Genomic DNA, 11,751 nt, shown 5'->3' on the forward strand with positions numbered 1-11,751 from the left:
GCTGGCTGCTTGGGCAGAGACCCGGGGCCACCCGGGGGTGAGAGAAAGGCATTCTGCCCATGCTCAGAGAGCCAGTCCCACAACCAGGGGCTGGAGTGAGCCAGCAGGACTGCCGTCTGAGCTCCCGCGTGCCCGTCCCGCCGTGGCAGAGACCCTGGCAGTGGGGGAAAGGCCGCCCTGCTTGCCTGCCCGCACTGGCAGACGGACGCCTGCTCTCTGGCCTGGGCCTCGGCTGAGAGGGGGGCCAGTTCTGGAAGGCTCCCCCCCCCCGCAGAACGGTCCGTCATCCTCCAGAGCCATCGGGAGGCCCAGCGCTGGATCACCCCCCCCGTGGCTGCCCGGGAAGACCCACCTGCAGGGAGTAGCTTTTGTTGTACAGGTTTTCGATGGGGATGTCCTTCCCGTTCTCCGTGCAGTTGCTGTAGGGCTTGCTGAGGCGGGTGGACTTGGTCTGCAAGAGGGGGAGAGAGGAGGGGGCGGTTGGCGGAGGGGCACACGGGCACACACACAGCTCTCGCCCAGCCCTGCTGCCCCCCCCGGGGCTGGACAGGGGCCCAGGGCCCAGACGGTCTCTGAGGGCCAAACACAGATCTTTCGTTCACCCCTGACTTCGTGGCACAAAAGATGCAAGGAGGGGAAAGGGGGTTGAATCTTACCACCCCACAAGACTTCCCTCACTGACCCCTGCCCGCTGGGGTCTGAATCAGGGCCCCCCAATCTGTGTGCCTGACGTCCAACTCCTTACGATCAGTGTTCTCTCTGAGGTTTGGGGGTTTTTTTTGGTGTTCCCTCTGAGTCAGTGGGAGCAAGCTCAGTTTTTTTAGGCTCTGGCTCACATATCTTTGTCTCGGCTCAGGAAGGACGCCTCCAAAGGAAACTGATTTATGTAGCAGCCAAATTGCTGGCTCACCACTTTAATGCCAGGAGCTCACAAAGTAGAATTTGGCTCACAAGTCTCCACAGCTTAGAGGGAGCATTGCTGATGGTCTTCCGTGGGGTCTTACAGCAGCCTGTAGAGACTGGGTGGGCTTGGGCCCCTCTCAGGGGCGGGGGGGGGACAGACTCCCTGCCTGTGTATATCAAGAATGCCAGCCAATGGCTGTAGGGGGCACTCTAATCTCCTCTCTCGGAAAGCTACCTGGACCCACAGGTGTAGTTAAACAGCACCCATGGCAAAAAGGGCCCAAGGAAAGAGAGGAGGAGAATTCCGCAGGAGAACTCCTGCTCACTGCCCCAGTCCAGTGAAGACCGTCTCCATCAGAGCTCCGTGGAAACAGCAGGAAACCCGGAGCGAAGACAGGGAGAGAGATGGGCGAGCCAAGGAGGGAGACGGCCCTCCCAAAAGCCCCTCCCTCAAGTCCGGGGGGGGGGGGAACAAGGGACCACAAAACGGTTGCAACAACCTCATCCACGTAACACAAAACTCCTTTGGAAAAATTTGATAAAACAGGCCAGCCAGGGGCCTGGCGCCTCGTACATAAGAACTCATACAGGGAGGAATATTCCCCAACTCACTGTGCCCTGTGTGAAACTTAAGCTACAAAAGGAGGACAGGCTCTAAAAAATCCGTGGTTTGTGTCTTTTGTAACATGTTTCAGGCAATGCCTCCCTCTAAGCTGTGGAGTCTCGTGAGCAAAAACTCTACTTGGTGAGCTACGGGCATTAAAGTTGTGAGCCAGCCATTTGGCTATAAATTAGCTTGCTCGGGAGCCCCGTCCTTCCTGAGCAGAGACAAAAACGTGTGAGCTGGAGGCTAAAAAACTGTGAGCTGGCTCACACTAACTCAGCTTAGAGGGAACACTGGTATCCAGGTCTTGTCTTCAGGCCAGCTCTGAAAAGGGTTCGGTCCTATCTGAGTGGCCTCCACAGAAGCAACTTCAGGAAAAACCCTGAAGCCACCTGGGCGCCAAGAACCTCTCTCATTCCCCCTCGATTACAAGCTCTCCAGTTCTAACCGGTGCGTGGCAGGAAGCTCTGGCTGACAGGGGATGTTGCTCCAAAGGAGAAAGGCGTCCCCAGGAACAGGCAAGCACCCAGCTTCAGCTTGGCACGGACTGGGCAGGGCCCTCCCTGGACTGGGCACCACACCCCTCTTTCCAAAGGCAGAGAAGGAAACACCAGCCGCATAGGAAGGGAAGGGAATCTTTTGTGAGTCTCTCTCTGTGTGTGTGTGTATGTGTCTCTGCTGCTGCTGATTTGTCTGTGAGTTCACCCGGCCTTTCTGCCGCCGGTGCCGAAGGCGTGTGAGCAAAACACGCCCCGTTTCTTGGTCAAAAGTAAACGTAGAGGTTATCATCATTTTGTCCCACGAAACGAAGAGAAAAGAAACCCCTCCCCCTTCCCGCTGACCACGGAGGCAAGCGGGAAACAAAACTGCTGCGGCGGGGGGGGGGGGGGGGGGGAGAGGGGAGGCGCAGCCACGCCCCTTTGCGTATACCCCCCCACACCGTGTGCACCTAGGTCCCGTGTTCCCTCTAAGCCGAGTCAGGGTGAGCTAGCTCACAGTTCTTCAGCCTTTGCCGGCTCACGCATTTTAGTCTCAGCTCAGGAAGGATGGGGCTCCAGAGCAAACTGATTTATGCAGCAGCCCAATCTCTCGCTCACCACTTTAATGCCAGGAGCTCACAAAGTGGAATTTTTGCTCACGAGACTCCACAGCTCAGAGGGAGCGTTGCCTAGGTCCCGTACAGCCGCGCCCCCCCCCCCTTTCAGTAACATTTTGAGCTGCAAGGGAATTGGGGGTTTCGTTGGATGTTAAGCTCTGTTCGCCACTTTGGGAATCTTTTTTTTTTTTTTTGCTGAGAAGAGGGCTGGGAACACTGTCGAATGAAGCCAACTGAGGACAGAGCAAAGGAGTCAGAGAAAGAACAGGGAGTGAGAAGCATAGCCAGGCCCCCCTCCCCGGAAAAGTTCACAGAAAACGCTCCACATCATCACGCTCCTTCACCTCAAAGCACTTTCTCCTGAGAAGGATGAGTGGGGGGTGGGTGGGCGTCTGGGAGACCAACAGTTTTGTTCCGGGTCTCAGCTTTCGCTTCGGTCTTCAAGGTGCCACGAGGGAACACAGGTGTCAGACCCAGTGTTCCCTCTAAGCTGAGTGAGTGTGAGCCAGCAAACAGTTTTTTTAGCCTCCGGCTCACAGACTTTTGTCCTAGCTCAGGAAGGATGGGGCTCCAGAGCAAACCCATTTCTGCAGTATCTAAATCGCTCGCTCACCACTTTAATGCCGGCAGCTCACAAAGCAGAATTTTTGCTCACAGGACCCCACAGCTTAGCGGGAGCATTGGTCAGACACCCCCCCCCCCCGGTGCCCCCCCGCATCTACCCTGCCTCCACGGGGAGATCCAGTCTGGGAACACAAGCGGCTCTTGGCCAGGGCTGGCACAACGCCCACAGCACAGGGGTGCATCCCAAACTGGAGAGGCTGGACAGCAAGAAGGGGTCTGCCCAGCGGGCAGCACAACCCGTATAGCCCAGCCGCGGCACACAGTGACACAGTGTCCTTCCAGGGGGGTACAGGAAGGGCCCTTTGGAGGCCTGAGGCACAGGCGGACGCACCCTCTCCCTGGGCAATCCTATCTGGACCACCGTTTCTGGGAAGGGAGAAGGACCGACAGATAACGTGTCTCTTTCCATCAAGGAAGCCCCTGAGCTGGCAGGCGGCCAGGGATTCTCCACCCAGGCCTGCTGGATGCTTCCCCAGCCCAGCCAAGCCAGCGCTTTTCCTGGGGTCTTAGCTCAGCTCCCCTAGACATCTGCTCCCACTGCAAACGTAGGAGGGCCTGCGGGGCTCCACAGAGCCAAGACGGGCGGCTGCGTTAGTCCGTCTGTAGCAGCAGAAAAGCACAAGGGTCCAGGAGCACCTGAAAGACTCACAGAATGTGTGGCAGGGGAGGCGCTTTCGGAAGACATGGCTCACTTCTTCAGATATTCCGGTGTATCTGTGTTCCCCCCTAACTCCCTTCCCTGTAAATGTGGGGCCTTTGGGCAAAGAGCCGGGAACAGTCCCCTCTAAGCTGAGTGAGTGTGAGCTAGCTCACAGTTTTTTAGCCTCTGCCTCACTCATTTTTGCCTTAGCTCAGGAAGGACGGGGCTCCAGAGCAAACTAATCGATGCAGCAGCCAAATCGCTGGCTCCCAACTTTAATGCCAGCAGCCCACAAAGTAGAATCTTTGCTCACAGGACTCCGCAGCGGAGAGGGAGGCATTGGTCCAGACCTGTTTGGATACGCTGCCCCGGCCTCTGTGGGGCGAGAGATGTTTTCCCAACAGGCCGCTTGCCAGGGCCTCCCACCCCCAAGGCAGGGAGTGCTCTCTGCCTGCCTGCGCACCGCCACTCACAAAGTGCATCCCAATGGAGGTGGCCGTGGCCGTCTCGATCTCGGTGCCGATGTCCTCGATGAAGGGGTACTCGTCCTGGTCGTGGACCACGATCTTGGCCCCTGTGGACGTCACCAGGAAGGGGTTGTAGTCGGCTTCCTCGATGTACAGGATCACCTGCAGTCCTGAGCGGAGGGAGGGAGGGAGGGAGGGGTGCTGGGACCGCCGATCTAAAAGGCACTAGAGCCACCAGCGCCAGGGGCCCGGCCTGCCTCTTGACCAGAGGAGGCCCCCTCAGCTGGAAGCGGGGCTGATCTCCAAAGAGAGCCAAAGTTTGGCGCAGGTGGTTAAGTGCGCGGACTCTAATCTGGGAGAACTGGGTTTGAGTCCCCACTCCTCCTCCACTTGCACCTGGCTGGATGACCTTAGGCAAGCCGTAGTTCTGATAAGAGCCCTTCTGGATGGCCTTGGGCAAGCCGTAGCTCTGATAAGAGCCATTCTTGAAAAAAGAGCAGTTTCTGTCAAGAGCTCTCTCGGCCCCACCCGCCTCACAGGGTGTCTGTCTGTTGTGGGGAGGGGAAGGGAAAGGAGATTGTCAGCCGCTCTGAGACTCCTTTGGGTAGTGAAGGGCCATGGGGTATAGATCCAATCTCTTCTTCTCTTCTTCCTCTTCAAAGGAAAACGTGCAGCTGCCCTTTGCACAGCAAAAGAGACTTTTGAACACCATCAGCAGAATGAAGTGTTGGAATAGAGAAGGCCCAGGCCCTCGGCCTCCAAAGGGTGTGGGGGTGGCCACAAAGTTATTGAGAGAGACGGGCAGGCCGTGGGTTCTCTTCCTGTTTACTCTCCTGCTCCTGACCTTTGACCTAGACTGACAGGTTACAGGGGAAATGGTGCCTCCTCCCTCTCACACTCTCTCTTCTCTCGCACACATCCAACACTGGAGGTTGGATGCCCCTCTGCATCCGGACCCATCCACAGTAGCTTAGATTAGTTCTGCCCCTATCTCTTAAGCTTCACTATCTACAACGTAGTTCCTAAGTAAAAGGACTATTATTAGTCTTGAAACTGAAAAGTGGTTCTGTGTAACTCTGTAACTCTGCTATCACACTGGGAACAAAGGGCTTCTACTGTGCATAGCCAAAGTGCGCTCTGGTAAGTTTCAGATGGGACAATGGACTAAAGAAGAAGAAGAAGAGACTGGATTTATATCCCGCCCTTCACTTGGGAGTCTCAAAGCAGCTTACAAACTCCTTTCCCTTCCCCTCCCCACAACAGACACCCTTGTGAGGTCGGTGGGGCTGAGAGAACTCTGACACAAACTGCCCTTGACAGAAATAGCTCTGAAAGTATTTGTGACTGACCCAAGGTTACACCAGCAGCTGCACGTGGAGGAGGGGGGAATCAAACCCAGATTAGAGTCCGCCACTTTTAACGACTACACCAAACTGGCTAGTTACTCCCGACACAAAGAAACCGAATTAAAATCCCGACCGAGAAGCCACGCAGCGAATTTCAGCCCCCCCCCCCAAGGCAAAGCCCTTGGAAAAGCCCGGATGTTCCTCGGTGGCGGGATCAGATTGGGGAAAGGGGGCTGCCGGAAGCACGATCCTGCCGTTGACTCTCACAGGCTGCCAGCTCATTGGCTTGTGCAATGCCTGGCACGTGCCGGCACCATTACTGGCCTGGCTTCTCCTCCTCGTGGAAATCCACGGGCCCACGTTGCTGCCCGTCCCACAAACGGCGTGTGGGCGGCCATGGGACCCTGCCCTGCTTTCCTCTCCTCCTTGCAGTCTCAGCTCCCTCCTCGCCCCTCCCCACTGCCTGATCATGTCAAGGAATGGGGGGGGGGGACCACTACACCAAACTGGGAAGGTAAAGGTAAAGGTCTCCCTTGCTCGAAAGCCAGTCGAATCCGACTCTAGGGTCGTGGTGCTCATCTCCATTTCAAAGCCGAAGAGCCAGCGCTGTCCGAAGACGTTTCCGTGGTCGTGTGGCCGGCAGGACTCAACACTAAGGCGCACGGAACGCTGCTCCCTTCCCACCGAAGTGGTACCTGTTTCTCTACTTGCAATTTCTTGCTTTCGAACTGCTAGGTTGGCAGGAGCTGGAACTAGAGACGGGAGCTCACTCCGTCATGAGGCACACTCGGGTCTCGAACTGCCGACCTTCTGGAAGGCTAATCAAATTGGGGCTGCCAACCTCCAGGTAGGGTCTGGAGATCTCCTAGAATTACAACACTACAGAGGCCAATTCCCGTGGAGGAGATGGCTGTTTTTTTGGGGGGGGTGTACTTTTTGACAGTATACCCTTGCTGAAATCCCGCTCCTCCCCAAACTCCAACCCCTGATTCTCCAGGAATTCCGCAACCTGGAGTTGGCAGCCTAGAACCACTGGATGGACTTGTGGCACCGGACCGTGCTGCAGCCCACAGAAAAGGCATTGCTCTAAAGGAGGCTGCAAAGCATCTCTGCGTGGGAAACACACACCCACGAGGACCCGCCCCTTCCTGAACCTGGGAAGGGCTGCTGGTGCTCATGGGAACACGAGAGAAGCCAATGCTGGATCAGGCCCATCCAGGCCCATCCACCGCCAATGGCCCATCCAGTCCAACACTCTTCTGCGTCATACGGGGGCCAGAAACGCCAGGCTCAGCTTCCCAGGTCAGATTCCACGTCTCCGGCGAAGAGCCCCCGCGGCCTGCTTGCCTGCCTTCCCGCCCGGCCCCCTTACCGTACTCGCTGCCTCCCGTCGATGTGCTCAGGATCCGACCGCCCTTCCCACTGTTGAAGGTGTAGCAGTTCCCGTGCAGCGGGTGGTGGAAGGAGCTGAAGTTCCTAACGGGGACCAAGCAGGGGCCACGTCACTGCCCGCTTCCCTCGCTCAGAAGCCACGTCCCACCTGGATCCACAGGGAGCTGGGTCCCGGGACTGCGGCCATAAGGCGCTCGAGGGGGGAGGGGAAGGTGGGGCCTGTTCAGCAGTGCCCGGCCCCGGCTGGCAGAGGACAGGGTCACGCTCAAGGGGTTCAGCGGGGTTCATTTATCTATTTATTCGATTTTCACCCCCGCCCTCCCGGCCGAGGCAGCCTCAGGGCGGCTTAGATAAGAAAGCAATAGACAAAACAACGGTATAAACATCAATATGAAATACGCAACATAACTATTTATTTACTTTATTGTATTTCTACCCCGCCCTCCCTGCGAACGGGCTCAGGGTGGCTGCCTGCACCAACTGCTCCTGCCTCCTGTAGTTATTAAAACTACAGAATCATAGAATGTCAGAGTTGGAAGGGACCCTTCCAGCCCCCTGCACTAGCCGAAAGATAGCCCTACAACATCCCCAAAAGAGGGTCGTCCAGCCTCTGCTTGAAAACGTCCAGCGAAGGAGCCTCCACCCCCTCCCGAGGCAGTCTGCTCCACTGCTCAACCACTCTTACCGTTAGGAAGTTCCTCCTGATATTTAGCCAGTAACGACTCCCTTGTAATTCCCACCCACTAGATCTAATCTTTGCAATCCGGAGCAGGAGAGATCTGCTCCATCTTCTACATGACAGCCCTTCAGAAACTTGAAGACTGCAATCGTGTCCCCTCTAAGCTCACACTCACTCAAGCTTAGAGGGAACACTGTTCTGGGGAGCCCTCCTTCCCTGAGCTAAGACAGAAAATGTGTGAGCCGGAGGCTAAAAAGCAGTGAGCCAGCTCACACTCACTCAGCTCAGAGGGAACACTGTTCTGGGGAGCCAACCCGCCTCCCAGCCCCTGTCCTCTGCGGCCCCCCCGGGGGGGGGGGAATCACTGACCGGGCATCGCACGACATGCCGTCGAAGGAGCAGCTGAGAATCATCTCTTCCGCCGAGTAGCTCATCCGCACTTTCTCCTCTGCGTCGATCTGGGCCATGATGTTCATGTAGTGCAGCTTGTACCACTCCTGGATGGCGTTCACCCCAGAGCTGAAGGTGTACAGGGCGCAGCTGCCGTTGTCGCTGGAGTCACACTGGGGGGGAGGAGGAGAAGGAAGGGCGGACTCAGGCGGGCAGCAGCGGAGGAGGCCCCCCGTTGGGTAGCGACCCGCTTGCACCTCTTCCCCAGGGCAATACGCCCTCCCCCCCCAGTCACTACCCCTTAAAGCAGCTGGGGTGGAACAGCAGAGGGGCAAAGCGTTTGCTCCTAGCTCCCCCCCCCCAACACCACCTCCACCGTCCACTGACTCATGCCCTAGGGCAGGGGTGTCGAACTCATTGGTTATGAGGGCCAGGTCTGCCATAAACGAGACTTTGCTGGGCCGAGCCACGTGTGTCATAAAATGTAGTGTCAGGTAGCGGAGATGTAAACTTTATAAAGGGCACAAACACAAAGGGTGGGGGGTTTTTTAACTTAAAAATAAGCGTAAAACATTGGCAGTCTTGCAATGTTTTCTTTAACCGTGTCTGATAACTGACACCCCTTGCTCTGAATTATTGCATCAAAATGTTGAGCACACTGCTTAGGTGTGCATCTGTAAGCGGCAAACCTACGATGACGCAGCAGAAGGCAGCCGGTTCCACTGCGGGCCTGAAAGAAGCCCTCCGCGGGGCCTCATCCGCCCCCCCCAGGCCACATGTCTGACACCCCTGCTCTAGGGGATCGAGCCAGGGCCCCCTTGACCTGCAGGCCTCCCCCCCCCCAGTCCTGACACTCTGGCAGACTCACCAGCTGAAAGCCCACGACGTCTTTGGGGTTCTTCACCATGGTCGAGCCCTCCGGGCTCACCACCGTGCTGGCAACCCGCCGCCGGTGACCCGTGGCCAAGTCCACGCCCGTCCTGCTCCGGAGGCTGTCCATCTTCATCAGAGGGAAGCGCTTGAGGAAGGCGCTCTTCCTGGGGGGCTGGGGGTCTGCCTCCCGCCGGGCCCGGAGCGAGGAGGGGCTGCCCGAGAAGTTGTAGAGGGACTCCAGGGCGACCATGGTCTGCTTGTCCAGCTCCTCCAGGTGGCCTTTTATGGCGCTGTACCTGCCGGGAGGAGGGAGGCAGAGGCTCTGCGGGGCATGCCAGGGCGGGGGGCACGCCTTGGCGCACAGCTCTTGCACTAGACTCGGCACCAGAGCTCACAGACGCGGGGGGAGGGGGGAAAATCTGTAAAAGTTCAGACATGCAAACTGGAAGATTCTGGATATGACCCAAAATCCCGGGCAAAGTAGCCCTCTGAGCACTGTGACTGCCCAAAGGAACCAGAGGAATGGGGGCGGGGCGAAGGAGGCAAGGCCTCTCTTGGTAGCAGGGTGAAGGGGGCGGGGGACGGCCCAAGCCCTTCCAGCTAGCAAAGACGGGAAGGAGAGGAGGCTTTTTTGGGGGGGGGGGGAAGAAGAAGAGGAGGAGGAGGAGGGAGATTGGATTTATACCCCATGGCCCTTCACGACCCAAAGGAGTCTCAGAGGGGCTGACAAACTCCTTCCCCTCCCCACCACAGACACCCTGTGAGGGAGGTGGGGCTGAGAGAACTCTTGAGAGAAACTGCTCTTTTTTTCAAGAACAGCTTGCCCAAGGTGTTTATGATTTTATTGGATTTTATTGGTTTTATGTATGGGCTTATGCCCCTGTAAGCCGCCCTGAGCCCGCTTGCGGGGAGGGCGGGGTAAAAATACTCAAATAAATAAATATAAAAAGGTCCTCCAGCAGCTGCGAGTGGAGGAGTGGGGAATCAAACCCGGTTCTCCCAGATTACAGTCCGCCTGCACTTAACCACGACACCAAACTGGGACACAAAGTGCGGGGCTGGATCTCTCTGGCCAAAGCGGACAGCCGGGCAATCTCTGCTCCTTCTCCCAAACTTCCACCTCACCCCAAGCCTCCCGCGTCATCCGTCTGTTCACCTCTGACTTCCCTTTCAGCCCCCCCCCCCCCCCGTGCTGGGAGAAGGGTTTGGCGCATCCCCCAAAGCTTGCTGCCACCAAGGTTTCGGCCTCGAGATGGTCCAACAGCAGGTGGGGCGGGATGGCTAAGGGGGAGACAAGCCAGGGAGGCCCAGGTGCAAATCTCGCCTTCGCCATGAATTCTGGGAGAAGCCATTTCTCGGATTTATTTCAAGACCTATACCCTGTGCCAAACAGGTTTCGTGGAGAGACTAAGAAAACGTTACTCAATTCTTGTTTAGCTATTTGGACTACTCTCCTAAAAGGGTTGCTTCCTCTTTTCTGTTTTGTCCTCCCAACAGCCTTGTGAGGTGGGATAGGCTGAGTGAGAAGTGACCAGCCCCAGCCCAATCCAGCAAACTTCCACGGCACAGTGAGAATTCAAACCCGGGTCCGGCACTCTGAGCACTGCGGGCTCTCTCTGCCAACACTCACAAAACGATGTAACTTAGAAAGGAAGAAGGAACAGAAGAAAGTTGCAGAAAAAATACGAAAGGTGTCAGGTCTCCTCTGATGAAACCTTGAGTGAAATGGTCTACTGAGCGCCCTACCGTCAGAAAAACCTGAGACCAATTTACGTCAAAGGAAACACCTTTAATGATTTGTTATTCACTGGATGATTAAAGAAGATCTATTTTCCCCTAACAAGATTTTGTTATCACGGTTGTTTTTCCTTACTAAGTTCAACACTCACAAAAACGGCAGCAGCCTCAAAACCACTCAGCCAGGGAGTAACAAGAAGAATCGATCAGAACCGATCCGTTTCGCAGGCCGGCCAGCCAGGAAGAACACTGGCCAACCCCGCAGGGTTGTTGTAGAGAGTACGAATTCTGAGCGCCACAGCTGTCCTGGCAAGTCTACCCCATTTCCCAGCACTGCCCTCCCAGGAAACACCTAGGGAGCCCCATGTTCCCGTCTAAAACCCTCCCTGCCAAATCCACAGACTTGCAGAGCGGCTAGCCCAGCAGCACCAGCTCAGGGGGCGGCCCTGGGGGGTTGTCCTTCCCAACCGGGAGGAGACGGGAGGGGGGGGGGGGGGCTTACTTGTAGGGGTTGATGTTGCAGATGGTGACGGCGGGGAAGGGGAGCTTGTGGAACTGGACGGTGACGGAGACGGAGGCCATGTAGTAGTTGAGGATGAGCTGGGCGCAGTACCAGAGGATGAGGCCGACGGCCGTGAGGGTGAGCAGGATCCAGAGGGCGCGGCGGAGGCGGCCGCGGGAGACGACGATGCGCCGGCAGCCGTGGGTGTTGGTGTTCATGCAGTACCAGCGCATCAGCTCGCGCAGGGTGGGCGCCTGCGGGCCCCGCACCGGCAGCGTCCGCTTCAGCTTCGCCTTGATCTTCTCCGACGGGGCCAGCCCGACGACGCCCTCCGACGCCGATGCCGCCGCCGCCGCTGCCGGGGAGGGACGGAGAGGTCAGGCGCCGCGATCGCTCGCTCCCCAAAGGAGGCGAAAGAGCCCTGCGCGCCGTCTTCGTCGGCCCGGAAGCCCCCCCCCCCCCCGCCGCCGCCCCCCCCCTGCAACCGCGCCCGCGGAT

The 11,751-nt window shown here is 57.4% G+C and overlaps 1 protein-coding gene across 1 annotated transcript in view; it reads right to left on the reverse strand.

Moving 5' to 3' along the window:
* SCNN1G (sodium channel, non voltage gated 1 gamma subunit) overlaps nt 1-11,751 on the reverse strand; it is an 18,913-nt gene that overhangs the window by 6,438 nt on the left and 724 nt on the right. The window contains exons 2-7 of the mRNA XM_015429729.1: nt 11,254-11,608; nt 9,010-9,310; nt 8,121-8,314; nt 7,053-7,156; nt 4,341-4,504; nt 353-451 (exon numbers count right to left, since the gene is read on the reverse strand). Of these exons, the coding sequence (XP_015285215.1) occupies nt 353-451; nt 4,341-4,504; nt 7,053-7,156; nt 8,121-8,314; nt 9,010-9,310; nt 11,254-11,608 (1,217 nt within the window). The remainder of the gene's footprint in view (nt 1-352; nt 452-4,340; nt 4,505-7,052; nt 7,157-8,120; nt 8,315-9,009; nt 9,311-11,253; nt 11,609-11,751) is intronic.

The sequence above is a fragment of the Gekko japonicus genome, unplaced genomic scaffold (assembly GCF_001447785.1).
Source record: "Gekko japonicus isolate JY-2015 unplaced genomic scaffold, Gekko_japonicus_V1.1 scaffold894, whole genome shotgun sequence".
NCBI lineage: Eukaryota > Metazoa > Chordata > Lepidosauria > Squamata > Gekkonidae > Gekko > Gekko japonicus.